This window comes from Castor canadensis, chromosome 14, assembly GCF_047511655.1.
Source record: "Castor canadensis chromosome 14, mCasCan1.hap1v2, whole genome shotgun sequence".
Classification (NCBI taxonomy): domain Eukaryota; kingdom Metazoa; phylum Chordata; class Mammalia; order Rodentia; family Castoridae; genus Castor; species Castor canadensis.
Genome location: NC_133399.1, coordinates 101,780,378 through 101,796,255, shown reverse-complemented (window position 1 = coordinate 101,796,255; position 15,878 = coordinate 101,780,378). Strand labels below are relative to the sequence as shown.

The window sequence follows — 15,878 nt, the reverse complement described above, 5'->3', positions numbered from 1 at the left end:
AGACAACAACAAGACCTCACCACCAAGGCCTCCTGGTCCTCTGTACATACACGCACACATGCATACACACACACACACACACACACACATCCCTGTCCCTCTTCTGGGAAATCCATCCCAGGAAAACAGACATCTTTACAAGAAGGTTAGGGAAGCACACCCTAAAGAAGCAAGCCTCTGCAATGGGGCATGTCAAGTAGAGGGAACCTGACAGGTGGAGACTGAGGAGGGGAGATAAGGAACATATGAGGTAAACAGACTCTCTACTCAGGAGGGAGCAGCCCCTACCCAAGGGTGGGAAGAGGAAGGAAAGAAGGGCACACTACTTGGTTTTGTCCTTGTATATATATTTATAGAGCTCATGTGTCAAAAACTTTGCACAGTGAATACCATTAGCCTAGGCCCCACTTCTGTCCTTCTAGAAACTTCCATGCATCCCATCCTGTACCCAAAGGTATCAGACACAATAGCCACTTCAGCCTGCCATGCAGCACCTGTCCTGCAGGAGAAAGGCCAGGAAAAGGGCTGCCCTCAGCACCTGCAGCCCAAGATGAGTCACAGCCCTTGACCTCACCCAGTGAGGATTGAAGGGGCTTCGGGCCCCCAAACTTAGTTCACATAAGAACCGCCACCCACCATTGTCCCTTCCCTGCCAATTTGGTCTTGGCATGGCTGTCCCAGAAGTGCTGTGAGTGGAGATGGGCTGAGCACCCCGAGGTTCAGGCCCGAGAGCTGAGGGTAGCAGACACTGAATAGCGTTGGCGGGCGTGCTTCTCACAGTACAGCTCATCGCCCACCCAGAAGTGGCCACGCATCTTCAGGTTTAGCCCACAGTCAGCGCAGGTATAGCAGCTGGGATGGCGGTACCGCCCGTCCTGGATACGCACAGCCTGGTTCCTGTGGGGAGGGAGAGCCATCAGCTCAGGACAGAGACAAGAAGGACAGGAGGACTGAGCATGAGTCCACCATTCCTAGGGAGCTTGGTCCCAGCCAGTTAGCATCTAGACACAAAAACCTTCTCAGATTTGACTCCCAAGCCTCCTTCAAGAATCTCACTTCAGCTGGGTATCAGTGACTCATTCCTGTAATCCTAGCCACTCGGGAAGCAGAGATCAGGAGGATTGCAGTTTGAAGCCAGCCTGGGAAAATAGTCTGTGAGACCCTATTTCAAAAAAACCCATAACAAAAAAATGGCTGGTAGAGTGGCTCAAGGTGTAGGCCCTGAGTTCAAACACCAGTACAGCAAAAAAAAAAAAAACCCACAAAACCCAAACTCACTTCAGTGGTTCAAGTCGTAGAGCTCCTGCTTTGCAAACACAAAGTCCTGAGTCCAAACCCCAGTCCCACAAAAAGGAAATCTCACTTCAACAAACTCCCAACACACATATACAGACCCCCAACACATACACCCTCAACACACACCAACACGTAGACCCAACACACATATATACTCCAACACACTCCTCTAACACACATACACATCCCCTCACATACATATACCACACATGCAGACACACACCAACACACAACATACGCACTTCCAAAACATATACCTGACACCCACTCCCCCAACACACACCCAACATACATACACACACCTGACACACGTATCCCAACACATACACTCAATACCCACACACACACTCAACATATACACTCCCAATACACACTTCCCAATACACTCCCAATACACACTTCCCAATACACATACACATACACCAACACATATACACCCCACAAAGACCCCTAGTCAAGGACAAAAAGTCACTCCTCCCACACACAGACTGATAAACCCTCTTGTGTCCCCTGGGTTTTTAATGGAGCAGTGGTTTTCAAGAGTATGGCCCTAGGGACAGGACCACCGGCATGAGCATCACGGAGAGAAAAGTTGGCAGTGCATGTTCTCCGGCTGGAGAGGAGCTTAGTGGCAGAGCGTTTGCAGAGCAAGTGCAAGGCCCTAGGTTTAATCCCCAGAAGGAGGGAGGGAAGGGAGAGAAAGAGGGAGGGGGACGGAGGGTGGGAGGAGGGAGGGAGGCAGCACATTCTCAGGCCCACTGGCTCCTGAAGGAGGTCCTCAGCTGCCCAGCGATCTGTGTCTCAAAAGCCTCCTGAAACTGGGGATGTGCAGGGCAGGAGTTTGGGCATCATCCAAAACTTCAGGTGAGAAAGGTGCAGACCAGAGAGACAAATCTGAAAGCAGGTCACCTGATCTGGGGTATGGGTGGGGGAGTGTCCAATGATCTTCAGAAAAAGTGACAGCATTATAATGCCACCACTAGGTAAGCCTATTTCTGTTGACAGGGGGAGGCAGGAGGGACCAGGATTTTCCAGGAGGAGATGCCTCATCCAGAGGTAGGTTCCAGAGGCTTAGAGATTATGGAAGAAAGACCCAAAGCAGTAGCAGTTCTCATTCTCCTGGGGAGAGGGAGGAAATGGGAAGGAGAGGAGAGGAGAGGAGGTGGTGGGCAGGAAGCAGCTGGCCAGCCATTCCTTCTGAGAAGTCTGCAACAGTCCAGCATGAAGTGACTGGGCAGCACTTTGCTCCAGAGTCCCCGACTGGCTGCCTTCCCTTCCTCAGAACCTCCTGCCCTGTGCCCCACCAGGGTGCACCCTTGCCTGACCCTCCCCCACTCACGCGATGCTGGTGTTGCACTTCTCACAGGTGTGGAGCTTGGGTGGGGTGGCCAGGGCCCTGGAAGTGGGCAGGGAGGCCTGGGGATTCAGCGAGCTGGGCAGGAAGGCAGGTGTGCCACCTAGGAGGGGCAGGAGACAGACATACGAGGGTTTGTCCACCTGCAGTGATGTCCGGCTGTATTTAGTGACACCACTCTGGCTCCTCCCTGAACCACTGCCAGATTTGTTGTGGAAGGTACACTTTCATGGGCGACTCTAAAGTTCCAGTGACCATGTGAAAGGGTAAGGAGGAGAGAAGGTGGTCATGCCAAATCCATGGCTGAGGCTGGTGGATGCCCACTCAAGGCCAAGTTTACCCTTCTAAGGCAAACTGGGGACATCTACGTGGACTGGGTGACATTGAAGATGCATCCTCTGTCTTGTCATCCAGTCAAGATGATGTGACAGACAACACTAGGTCATCTAAGCACCACGACGCCTCTGCACTGCTTTCTGAACCTGTGAAAATGCTAGATGAATCAGAGGCGTTGGGCTCCCATGACGTCCCCTTGTGTCTGCTCCTCTTCCCCACCACCACCCTCCCCGTGTCCTCTCCTGTGGCTTCCAAAGACTTCAAGGCCAGGAAGGACAAAATTTGTTCCAAATCTCACTCAGCCTCACTTGACCCTACAAAAATATCCCTAGGAGTGACACATCAGTTAGAACCAGCCAGAGGGGACTGGTCATTCTGCCACTCTGACCCCTCTCCTGCCTGCCCCATGGGCTCCCTCTTCCCTCCCCTAGACAAGGTAATAATTCTTCTCCACTGAAGGCCAGGAAGTTCCAGTGCGAACAGTCTGAGTCCCACTGCAGCATCCATTTCCTGGGGAACTGGTCAGGTTGTCTGTCCCAATAAACAGGGCTCCTCAGGAGCAGAGTGGGGTGTAACCACCTTCAATCCCACTCTCTGTGCACATCTGCTCCACCGAACAGGCACATCAGTGTTTTTCAAATGAGTAACTGAGCAGCTGGCAGGAGCCTGTTGCTCAGTGAGCATCTTGCCTGGCATGATTGCCTAATGGACTCTTCTAGGGTCCATGGACTCTTCCAAGGCCCATGCCACAGCCACTTACTCTCCCTGTCACTTGTGGCCAGGCCACTATATTTTTTTTGGCAGTACTGAGATTTGAACTTAACACCTCTAGCTTGCTAGGTATGATAGGCATTCTACTACTTAAGCGACATTCCAAACTTTTTTTTTTTTTGCTTTAGTTATTTTTCAGATAGAGTCTCGAGTTTTTGCCTGGGGCCAGCCTCAGCTGATGATCCTCCTCCTACCTATGCCTCACCAATTGCTGGAATCACAAATATGCACCAGCTTGTTTGTCAGGATAAGGTTTCACCACCTCTTTGCCCGGGCTGGCCTTGAACCATGTTCCTCCTGATTGCCACCTCCCAAGGAAGTGGGATTAGACATGAGCCACAGTACCAGGCACAGGCTACCAGATTAAGGCTATTTGTTAAAAGCCTTGGTCTATCAAATACCTCTTCCTCCAAGAAGCCCTCCCTGGAAACCAGGCCTGGAACGGCCCTACCATCCACCTTTATCACTCCCTTGGCCCTTTCTGGGTGCCCACCTGGTAACTGTGCTAGAGTGTAAGCTCCTGAAGGCTAGGGACTGTGGCTTGACATGCACTTCCCCTAGTCCCTGGTCTTACGATGAACACTTGATAGGAACTTTTGAAACACTGCTTCCGGCTGGGGACAGTGGCTCACACTGTAATCCTGGCTACTTGAGAGGCTAAGAGCAGGAGGATCACAGTTTGGAGGGAGGGGAGCAGGCAAAAAAGTGAGACTCTATCTCAAAAATAACCAAGAAAAAAGGGCTGAAGGCTGAAAGGGTAGAACGCCTGCCTAGCAAGGAAACCTTGAGTTCAAACCCCAGTACTGCCAAAATAAATTTTAAAAAAAGGAACACTCCAGAAAGCAGCACTGCTTACTTAGCCTGTACAGTCACACCCAGGGGAACATCCGTCACCCTCCCCAGTCCTGAAGGCCTCACCTCTCTCCTCAGCCTCCAGGGCTTCCTGCAGGAGGCGAAAGGAGCTGGACTGCCGTGGTGCCGTCCGCCCCTCGCGGTTCTCCTGCAGCATCTTGAACACTTCCGAGTCCTCTTCCAGTTCCACGCTGGGGGATGGGGGCAGCCAAGAATGAGGGTCGCAGGTGGGGATGTTAGGACTCGCCATGGGGTAAGGGGGGGGGGGCGGAGTAGTTCTGGGGACTGGAAGAAAGCTCCCTGGGCTTAGGAGGGGCAAGGATCCCCACCCCTCCTGGGGAAGCCAGTCTCCCTCCTGTCCCCACCAGGCCCTCCAGGAGCCTTCTCAACCCTGCGGGGACTGCTAGTACCTGAACCTGGGGCTGGAGGACCTGGGCCCGGGGGAAGACGGCAGTACCAGCACAGCCGAGTCGCCAGCGCGGCCGCGGCCAGCCTGGGGACGGAGAGCACAAGGGAGGAGTCAGCCACCCCGCCCAGGCCACTGCCCGGGCCGCGCCAGATGCTGCTCCCCGGGCTGACGCCAGGGGGCGCCCGTCCCCGCTGACCTACGGGGCCCCTGCGAGGGGCTGCACACTGCCTAGGTCAGTCCCCAAAGCCAGGGCACCAGGATGCTGGGTTGTAGAAGGGAAGGGAGGACAGGCACAGTGGCTCGTTTATCTAATCCTAGCTACTCAGGAGGATTACAGTTCGAGGACTGTCTGGGCAAAAAGTTCATGAGACACACTCCACCCCATCTCAACCAATAAAGCTGGGCGTGGTGGCACATGCCTGTCATTTCAGCTACTGGAAAAGTATAAAATAGGATCTTGGTCCAGGCTCGCCCAGACATAAATGTGAGACTATCTCAAAAACAACCAAAGTAATCCTGCCTAGCAAGTGTAAGGCCCTGAGTTCGAACTCCATTGCCATCAAAAAAAAAAAAGGGGGGGGGGGCTAGGGTGTGTCTTAAGTGATAGACCAGCTGCCTAGCAAGCAGCAGTTCAAACTCCAGTACTGCCAAACAATAGTAATTGATAATAGAAGGGGAGAGAGGAAGGGAGGCCGGTGCCGAGGTACTTGGGTTCTGTGAGAGGACTGAACAAGAGGTAGAATGAGGATAGCAGGTAACAAGCTCCATATAGACATCCTCTAGGTATATACCCCCTATTAGGTGATGCTACCTGAGCTCAAAGATGTAGCACACTGTGGCCACACTCGGATCCCACAGAACAAGCACAGAGGAAGCAAGCTGACCCTTTGCAATGAGGCCATGGAAACAAAGTAGTACAGCAAAGGAATTAAGCAACCCTGGAGCCACGGTGTGACCAAGGCAGGTCCTCAATGCCACAGTGCCACACACAAGGCTCCCTCTCCTAAGAGTACCAGGCTCTGAGCTGCCACAGCTGCCTCTCCCAGCTGCCCGGAGTTCTCTTCCTGGCCCCCCAAGCTTAGGGGAACAATGCCCATTCTGACCCAGTGCCTGGCTGTTGGATATGCTCACTGTGGAAATCTGGCTTTCAACCTCATTGTTGGTCCTGGACCTTGGCATCCTCCCTCCCTTGCCATCCCCAAAAGGACTCCACTGCACGGGAGGAGTTTGCACAAGGCAGACCAGGAAGCTTAGAGCTCAGGGCAGAGAGCCTGGGAAGTCAAATTCTCTCAATTTCAAAATTCAAAGTCATGTGTAATTTATGGGGAAAATTTTAAAACTGTACAAATCCTTAGGCCAAAAGCAAAAACAGTATTAGGAACACGGCCAAAGACCCTCACCCTGCCAGCCCTCTTCCAGCAGCATAAACACCTCTACTCTGAGTCCTCTGGTATAATGCTGTACAGGGGAGAGGACCAAGGGTCAGGAAGGAACAGTGGCTAGTCCAGACTGCCTGGGGGTCAAAGGCAAGGCTGGGATTCCATGCTCTGAGTGAGATCATTTCCTCAGGTTCTCAAGAATAACATCACATCTCTAAACAGACAAGCATGTGCCCTGCACAGGACACCCAGGTGGGGGTGAGGAGACCATGGGGGCTGACATCCAGCCCAGGGTCCTTTGGGAGACAAGTCCTCATTCCCAGCCAGAGTAAGAGGTGCTTTTCTCAGTTGGCATAGTTTCTAGAAGGGCCCTTCTGGAGTTCTATGTAGGAACCTGGTGTCCTATGTCCTGGTTCTCTAGCCTGAGCCAGCCAGGAGTCCACTGCAAAATGAAGGCACCTGTGCCCCCTCTGACCCACAGCCCTTCCTGGGGGTCCAATGCCCCTCCTTGGAAACACCTAGCCTTTGCCTCCCCTCCTTCCTCCCAGGCAGTTGGGGATCCCACTTCACAGAAAGGACCCTTTATCTCTAAGTCCAGGAAACTGTTCCTTAGTCACCTGCCCATCAAGAGCATGACCGCAGCACACAGTCTCCACATGTGTTGGGGGACACATGGAGATGTTCATAGTGAGTGCCAGGGTGGGATGTGGGGATGAGGTGCCAGAGAAATTCTGCAAACAGAGTTAGGAAATTAATCAGATCAAATGTGCTTCTTCCTGGCAGACTTCCACCCTTGTGCAGTGACTCTAGAGGGAGCTGCAGGACCTGTGACTCCTGCACCCATCTGCAGTGCCTGTGGGGTTTGGAATTTGTCGTTTTCCATGAATGCATCCCCAAAGCCCAGAGGGCAACTGACAGGAAGTGACTGCTCGATGAATACTTGAATACTTGTGGAAGGAATGATGGGAGTCCTAGGGGTCAGAGGAGGGAATGCTGAGTATCTAGTCTGACTCTGAGGCCTAGAGAGGAAGGAGAGCCTGTCCCAGGCTTCACAGCAGAGGTGAGGCTACCTGGATCTTCCTGTCACCCATCCCCAGCTCCCCTTTAACACATAGGCTTGTTAAACACAAGTTGCTGTCCCTTACCTATGTCCCATCCAGCCAATCTAGGTGGGGGCTTGAGAATCTATATTTCCAATGCATTCCCAGAGCCACTACTGGTTTGAGAACCACTCCCCTGTGCACATGTATCCCCCTTTGTCCAGGCTGGAGACACCACAGGAGGAAGTCCAGGAAGGTTTTCCCTTAAACACCAAGTCCTGTCAAGATGACTGCCCCAGGTTGCTTAGCGGCCAGGAGTGACCTGTCCTCCAGTACTAGGCCAAGCTCATTTCCAGCATATCTCAGACCAAAGCTGAGGCCCCACTCAGTCCCAAACCCACCAGGTCGCACTTGGGTCACTGTCGTGCCCTCTCCCAGAGTGTCCAACAACTGCTCTTTATTCTTTAACTGCTACCCTGTCCTGCCTCCAGTGTCCAGCAAAATTCCTGCTGAAGCCACATTTATCTCTCCCCTCCCAGAACACCTCCTGCTTTTGCAATTAATACCATACTAGTTAGTACTTAATTGTTCCAAAATTGTTTTTTGTATGTTTGCCTTCTCTCCACAACCTCATCTATACAGACAGGGACCTCATGGAGCACAACTCTGAGCTCCCAGCGCCTGCCTGGCTGGCCACTAGGCAGTCCTCCGAGGACTCTGCTCTTTCCTTCTCCAGAGCCCCCAGTTCCTAGTCCCTGCCCTCAAGCACCCCACAAAGACTCTGCTGCCTGGAATGCAGAACCAACCTGGAGGTAGATTCCAGCAGCTGGGCCTCATCCCCTTCACCCTAAGGGCTGGACATGCCCCCAGCCAGTCTGCCTCCAGCAGCTGGGCTCAGCACTGTTGGCTGCTGTACTCCCTTCACCTCCTCACCCCTGCCGGTGGGGAGGAGAAATACCACCCAGGAGTTAAGTTGTCGCCAGTGGACACAGGGACTCGAGTAGAGGAGAGTCCAGCAGAGAACAGGCCAAGGGCAACTTGCAGCAGAATCACAGTCCTGGGGGACTCAGTTCTCTGCGCTGAGTCAGAGGAAGACCAAGGGCTGGGGGGGGGAGCTGGGGGCTTGGAATGAAGAGGAATGTGTTTAAGAGATGTGGACAGAGCCAAAGGGACTCATCCCAACAACAGCAGCGAAAGTATTTCAGCCACAGCCCAAGAGAAACACAGTGAGAGGGGAGGAAGCCAGCGGGAGGGAGGGCAGCCAGCACCAGCAAGAGGGATGAGGAGCGTAGGAGTGGAATGGGCACTGGCCGGATAGACCGTGGGCACCGCACGTGACCCTTCCTCAGAGCAATGGCCTCCCTGGCTCAGGGGAGCAGCCTGCCTGTCCCTAGGAGATGGCCCCACAGGCTGCTCAGGTGGCACCAGCTGCCTGCAGCCCCCGGGGCACCGCTGACGGACAGCAGCAGAAGGAGATGCGTCTCCTTCTCCCAGGCAGCCTTACCTGTTGGCCTGCAGGGCGGCCCTCGTAGGACAAGTGATCAGTAGCAGTGAGGCCTGGCGAGTGTGTCAGACTCTGGACACTGAAATGGGAGAAATGGACAGTGTGTGCACAGGGCCCCACCTGGCCTGGCCCAGGGAGAAAGAAGGGGCTCTCAGGGCTTCCTAAACATAGCTACTGAGACAGTGAGGGGCCTGCCCAGACCTGGTGGCCCAGGCAACCAGGCACTCCCATGCTACACTCACCTGCGGCCAATTGCTGCCTCTCCAGCAAGCATCTGCGGGCTGGTGGGGGGCGGGGTGAAGGGACTGCCTGGCCGGGGGCTGAGAGAGGCTGGGCTGGAGTAGGAAGACCGCAGGGAGGACTGGCTGTCAAGGTGCGTTCTCAGGGAGCCCTATGGAAGACAGGGGCCAAGGAAAAAGTTGGCTTGCCCTGCCCAGCACCCCACCCTCAGGCCACCTGCCTCAGGATGGTCACGGTGCTGGGTTTCTGACTGGAAGGAGCAGCTTACCTGGAAACGTGTTGCCAGCAATTCCAAGGAGCCCTCTCCATTGGTCTGCCCAGGAGAGGCAGCCCGAGACCTTAGGGGACAACAGAGGAAGAGGAGTGTCACAGGGGTCCTGGACCCCCAATTCCCATCGTCACCACACCATTACTGCACACTGTACCCATTCCTAGATGGAACAACATCTGGCTACTTCTAGAGAGGGTTGGTCAGCAGAATTGGTGATCCAGAACAGCAAAAACATCCAGGATGAGGACACTCAGTTGTCAGCTTTTAACATTGCTAAGTTCAAAACAAACAAACAAAAAACTTAACAACCACCATCATCTCTCGAAAGAAATGTGGTTTCTGCACCATGAAGTAGAAAGGACATAGTTTCAACAAAACTTGTTCAATCAATTTTTTAATTAGAAGTTCTTCTCATTACCCATGCACCTCTTTTTATCCATTTCATCTAAACTTTGTCACCAAGCAGCATCAGTTTGTAGATCAATTTTGGGGAACATAGCTGATTTCATACAAATAATTCACATGTATATTTATATGTATGTGTTTATACTCACATATTTTTTCATGGTGCTAGGGTTGAACCCAGGGCCTTACTGGTACCAACTGAGCCCATTCCCCCAGCCCATAATCCTTTCTATTTTAACCCATGGAGAAACTAAAACCATGAGAGGGAAAATGAGTTGCCCAAAGCCTCAAAACCTATCTGTCAATGACTGCCAGATGCCCACTCTCTTCCACCCAAAGGCTTGCCCCCTACCAGCTTTGCCATGGATAATGCTGAGGCAGGCTAGGTTAAGGATGGGGGACTGCTCCTCCCCCTAGCCCACAGGAGAGAAGCCAGGTGATAACTGTTAGCTCCCCACCTTCAAGTTCAAGGTGATATAAAACTACCCACCAAGAGACCCTGACCCTTCTTCTTCCTACGTTCACCTGGCAGAACAGGTGACTCCCCTTCTCTCCATAAAGCTATTCTACCTCACTCCCTCCACATGTTCTGCTTGGAGTCTTCCATTTGGAGCACAAGGACCAAGATGTTCTGAGAACAATTGCTGATAACAATGCCTTTCAGAGAGTCTCTTGGGCCAGGCACCAGTAGCTCATGCCTGTAATCCTAGCTACTCAGGAGGCAGAGATCAGGAGAATCGAGGCTCAAAGTCAACCCAGGCAAATAGTTCCCAAGATCTTATCTCGAAAAAAAGGATCACAAAAAAGGGCTGTTGGAGTGGCTCAAGGTATAGACCCTGGAATTCATACCCCAGTACCCACCCCCCCCAAAAAAAAAAAAAAAAAGGTCACTTCCTCAGGCTCCTCCCTTGTAAAATGAGGAGTGGAACTGGCCCCATTTCCCTCCCAGGCAGGTAGCTGAAGGACCTGGAAAGCTGGGGCAGCAAGCAGATCCAGAGTCTTGCAACAGCAGCCATTCAGCAGGGCTCCCCCTTCCTAAAGCTGTTTCCAGTGGAGCTGGCTAGAGCCTAGAACAGAGGTCACTGGAAGGCAGGAGCTGACTGAGGATGAGGCAAAAACCTACTGCCTCCCATTCCCACCACGCCATTACTGCATGCTGCAAACATTCCTAGACAGAACATCTGGCCACTTCTAGAGAGGTCTGTCAGCAGGAATCTTGGCCTTCCTGGGGAGGATGCAGGGTCAGAGGGAGAGAAGCTGAGCTCGGCGTGCAGCCCAGAGGGCCCCAGGGCTCCAGAATGCTAGAGCCATCCGAAGCGGCAGAGGGGGCTTAGCAAAAGGAAGAGACCCAGAGCCTTGACTTGTCTGGTGTAAAGCTGGAGGCTTAGGGTACATAGCCAAGCCCACGTCCCTAATGTCCTGGGAGGAAGTGATGGTATCAGAAGCCCCCGCCCTCCCCTGCCCCAGAATGCAGATTTTGGCTCCATTCCCAAATGCCACAAGGTTCTCTTCACCCTTCTCCTCTGGGTCCTACTCCTGCAAACACTCAGGATCCATATTGGTAAGAAGGGAAGCAGCTTCTTCAGTCCCACAGACAGGACCCTGGGATAAGGAGGACACAGAGGCAGGGCCCAGAAGAAAGCCTGGCAGTGGGGCGGTGGCAGAGAGGCAGGAGGTAGCAGTGCAGGTTGTGGCCTTCCCAGAGGGCTCTCCAGATTGGGGGATCTCTCAACATTCCTGATCTGTGACTCACAGTGTGATGCCCCACCCCAGGGAGCCACCTGTTCCCCTAACAACCCTGGCATCCAGTCTCAAAACCTTCACTGCTAAGACCCAGAGTAGTGATGGGGAGGCAATGAGCTCTGTGATTCCTCCCTCTACCTGAATCTAAACAAACGCCATATCTCAGAGGCAGGGGGCCAGGAGACCCAAACTAGGGCACAGCTCACTCAGAAGTTTCCCCTCTTCAGCCACTTCATGCCCACACCCTGTACCCTTCACACTCTTAGGAACCAGTCAAACCCGGGCTTCCAGGTGGCTGGTGCCAGCTTGCCCTGCCCAGCCTGTGGCTGCGTGCCCAGCCTGGCGCCCACCTTCACCCAGCTGGCCACGGAGACACCCTACAGTCCATCCTGCCTTCCTCTCCTGGGCTCCAAGCCTGGAACCCAGAACCCTCCCAAAGATGTGCCAAAACTGCCAGGAAGACCAGGTTGAGGCCATGCTCCAGGCTGTAGACAGGGGTAAGGGCCACTGCCCAGCTGGCAGTGGGCTAGGGGAGGAGGTGGAAGGCTGGCAGGCCCAGTGGAGGTGGCAGGCCTACCGGTCCAGTTGCAGTCGCAGGGGTGAGGCACTCTGGCGGATCTTGCTCTGGGCCTCAGCATGAAGCATGCCCTCTGCACTCTCCCCATTGATGGCCACGATGATGTCGCCAGGCCGGAGGTCAGCAGCCTCAGCCTTGCCCCTCTCTGTTACCTATCAGGGATGAGGAGCCAGGAGCTGATGAGTCTTCGGTACCCACACTGGTGCTTGGTGAAGGATGGAGTGGAGGGGACTCTTCTCTGTTGCCCAGGAAACACAGAAGCTGGACTGAACCCTTGACATCCCTCTTTCTACCCTTCACTGCCAGCTAACCAACTAATCCCTCCAGAGCCCAAGTGGCACCCCCCAGCTCCGCTCCCCTCCCCGCACCACTCTAAGAGAGGCCTCCCAATGAATGTGAAGGCAGAATATCAGGACCTGAGCCTGGAAATACTTTTAGATAGCAAGTCCTGCCTGTCCTAATCACACTTGCCTATGTACTGCCCTCCATGTGATCGTTTCCCGGCCTGGGTCAAGAGGAAATTGCCAAGAACTCACAAGGGCTCTTATCCTATAGCCACCCCAAATGGCTGCCAGCAGGTGTGGGGTTAGTGACCACAGAGAAAAGGGCAGGCCCTATCCTTGGTCCACCCCTAAAATTCTTCCTGAAGTGGCCCCCACATCCCCACAGCAAAAGGACCCACTGTCTCCCTGTAGACACTGCCAGCAGCAGGCCTCAGGCTCCAGAACCAAAAAGGAAAGGCATTTGTGGGGACAGGGCGGGCCTAACTTTGGGGAGTAGCTCCTTATCTACTGGAACCAGCCCTTACCTTGGTCACCATGATGGGTGTGTGGAAATCCCTGCCTCCACTGATGCGGAAGCCCCAGGGTGCCGGCCCCACCACATCCACTGTCAGTGCCATGCCTGAGGAAGAGAAGACTAGGGGGTAGAGCCCACTTCTCCCAAACTACCCCCTGCTAAGAGGGAGAAGAGGGGTGCCAGGTCCCTGGCAGGGAGCTGCCCTTGCCTGGCGGGGGTTGGGGGTTGGTAGAGGAAGTGACTAAGTCCCTCCCTCACCCCTGAGTTTCACTTCCCCCCACTCTGGGAAGCTGTGACTCTGAGTTCCCCCTTCCAGTGGTCTTTAGCCCAGCACCTCCCTGGAGGCACAGATAGGGGCTTGCTGGCAAATGGGTAGGAAGGGGCTGGCAGGTGGCAAGAAACACTAGTATTTTGTCCCTTGCCCCTCCTCCACCACCAGTGCTTGCTTCCTGTCCCCAAAACCAACAGCAAAAGGTACTTCCTCCCCACTCTAGAGGGGAGCGCAGGCAGGCGGCCTGACTCTGCACAGAACAGACAGCAAGGCCTGGGGTGGCCCTACCAGACTATCCAAGAAGTTGGCCAGGTAGAGAGTTGGCTGGGATCAAGCCAAGGTCTTCAGAGGGGCCACCAGGCCACCTGCACAGCCCCTAACAAGATGATTTAGAAGGGCACGATCCAGCTTCCCACCAGCCCTAGGGGCCTGTTGCTCTCTGAACAGCTCGGCCTGGCAAGGAGGTTGGCTCACCTGCCTAGCAGTGCACACCCACCCCCTGATGTGGGCCAGCTGGGGAGTTCACTGATGCTTGTTGCTGGAGGCCCAGGTCTCCCACCCACTGCCCCTCTGCCAGGCTAGGGAGTGTCCTTGTGGACCAGACCCTTCTAGGATTTCCTGAGCCTCTAGGTCTGGAGCCAGGAGCCAATTTAGGCAGGAAGCTGCAATGCCAAAGTGGGCACCACCCAGCCCAGCACCATCCTGGGGAGGTCCAGAGTCTGCCAGTGCTGCAGGAACACTGAAGAACATCAGGACCCAAGGGAGCGGGTACCCAGGTCAGCAGGTCCATCTTCCCGTCCCCAGTCAACTGCCCTCTCCTGCCACCCAAGCCTGGCCTCTGGCCCCAGGTCCCCAGGCCCCGGGGCCGATCTTTGGAAGTTCGAAAAGGCCCCCGAGATTCCCAGACCTTTGAGCCTGCTAGTGGACTCCGCGCTGCGGGCGCCGCAGGGAGGTGCCCAGCTTGTCAGCCCGGCTCTCCCAGTTCTGGAGCCTTCTTCCCACCAAGGCCAAAGTACCACCGCGGGCCCGGGGCTGGAGGAGGAGCGACCAGGTCACGGGGAACCCAGGCCACCGGGGGCGCCCACGCCGTGGAGAGGCTGCAGGGAGAGGGGCTGTGGGCGATGGTCAGGGTCCCGGCCCGAGACCCATGAGGGCGCCGGGGGCGGTGCGGAGGGTGCGCAGGTGGGCGCGCTCACCTGGGTGCCGCTCACCTGTCAGGCTGGGCAGACGGGCCCGGGAGGAAGAGAGCGAGGACCCGCTGTCGCTCCCGCTGCCGCCGTCTGCCCGACTCTAGGGAGAGCCCGCCCGGGGCTCCGGGACCTGCCTCCGCCCATGTGATCCCGGGGCCGCCCCTGCCGCCGCCCCTGGCCCGGGAAGCCGCCTCCTCCGCTCTGCCGAGCACGGGCGCAGCCACCTGGCCCGCGACCCGGGGGGGACATTGGGGACAGGCTCTCCCTAGAGCTGCCTCTAGGCTGCGGTCGTCCTTCCGAGGTGCCTGCATCCTCCCGACCTCCCCTGAGTACAGGGGAGCAGTTCAAGTGACAGTCCCCGTCAACACCCGCAGACAGCGGAGCCGTCTGCAGGCCGCTGGCTTGGCGTGGCCACCGCAGATCGTTCTCTGCAGCACAGAGCTGTCTGCCTAAGATGCGGGGGCAAGCTTTCTCTGCTTTGGGCTGGAGGCCAGGGCAGGGAGGAGATGAAGAGAGAAGGTGGCCTGACAAAAGGTCACAGGAACCTCTTTTCCCTGCTGGCCTGCCTAGAGTGGACCATCCCCAGCAACCTCAATGGCCTGCCCAGCCCCCCCTTTGCCAATCTCCTGGAACCTCCCTCAGGCTCGCAGCAAGAGGACCCATCTGGCTAGTGGTTCCCCCAGAGCCTTACCTGGCAACCCTCACCCTAGGGAACTCAGGGCCCACACGGCTGCCTCCTGGCTCTTCAATTGGTTCCACAAACTTGGCACTATTGGGAGCACACCTGTGGGCACAGCTGTAAACTGCCTGCCTCAGGTGTGAGTCATTCTCTCTGGGTGAGCTTGTCCTCACCACTCTTCTCACCTACCAGAGTCATCCTCCCTGCACTCTAGGTCCAGCTGCCTCCTAGGCCACCTCCCGGCCCCACCTCCCACAGCCTACTCCTGGGTGTGTAAACCGCTCTCCCATGGCCTAATCCCGGGCCTTCTGGGTGGGCCCTTTGCTGCTGCATCTGCTCTACATCCCCAGCTAGACTGGAAGCCCTTTGTTGGTTTTGGTGCTGGGCAGCGAACCCCCCAGGACCTTGCTCTACCACTGAGCCTCACTTCTAATCCCTAGCAGCCTACTGAGAGAGCAAGAAACCTTAGGTAGGACAAGCACAACCTTAGGGTCACAGAGACCTAACTTCAAGTGCCACATCTGCCTTTCACTATGTGTTCTTGGGCATTTCCTCAGCTCTTTGGGCCTCAGTTTCCCCACATCTTCTTGCTGTGCTGAGCAAAGTCCAAGGATTGCAAAGACGTGTAAAGTCGAGCCTGTCACAAATGAGGGGTGGAGGAAGGTGGCAGGGAGGAGAGGTCAAGGAAGGGAAACTCATTCATTTGACTCATCCACTCAATGAGTCAAACAATATTCATTCAACAAAGGTTTATTGAGAGCCC

General features: G+C 55.1%; 1 protein-coding gene across 5 annotated transcripts; it reads right to left on the bottom strand.

Annotated features, from left to right (window-relative positions):
* Window positions 1–326: 326 nt before the first annotated feature.
* Pdlim2 (PDZ and LIM domain 2) lies at window positions 327–15,280 on the bottom strand. Of its 5 annotated transcripts, XM_074055167.1 has the most exons (11): window positions 14,458–14,578; window positions 14,154–14,278; window positions 12,986–13,080; window positions 12,178–12,329; window positions 9,450–9,519; window positions 9,184–9,332; window positions 8,942–9,020; window positions 5,020–5,102; window positions 4,676–4,800; window positions 2,636–2,753; window positions 327–897 (listed from the first exon to the last, which is right to left on the bottom strand). In XM_074055167.1, the coding sequence occupies exons 3-11, from the start codon at window positions 13,076–13,078 to the stop codon at window positions 720–722; spliced, it is 1,047 nt and encodes a 348-aa protein (XP_073911268.1). In that variant the 5' UTR covers window positions 13,079–13,080; window positions 14,154–14,278; window positions 14,458–14,578; the 3' UTR covers window positions 327–719. The 5 variants fall into 5 exon arrangements, with proteins under 5 accessions (XP_073911268.1, XP_073911269.1, XP_020012249.2 ...); XM_074055168.1 differs by lacking the exons at window positions 14,154–14,278; window positions 14,458–14,578 and adding an exon at window positions 15,128–15,280; XM_020156660.2 differs by lacking the exon at window positions 14,154–14,278 and having other exon boundaries at window positions 14,458–14,590.
* Between the last annotated feature and the right edge of the window lie 598 nt (window positions 15,281–15,878).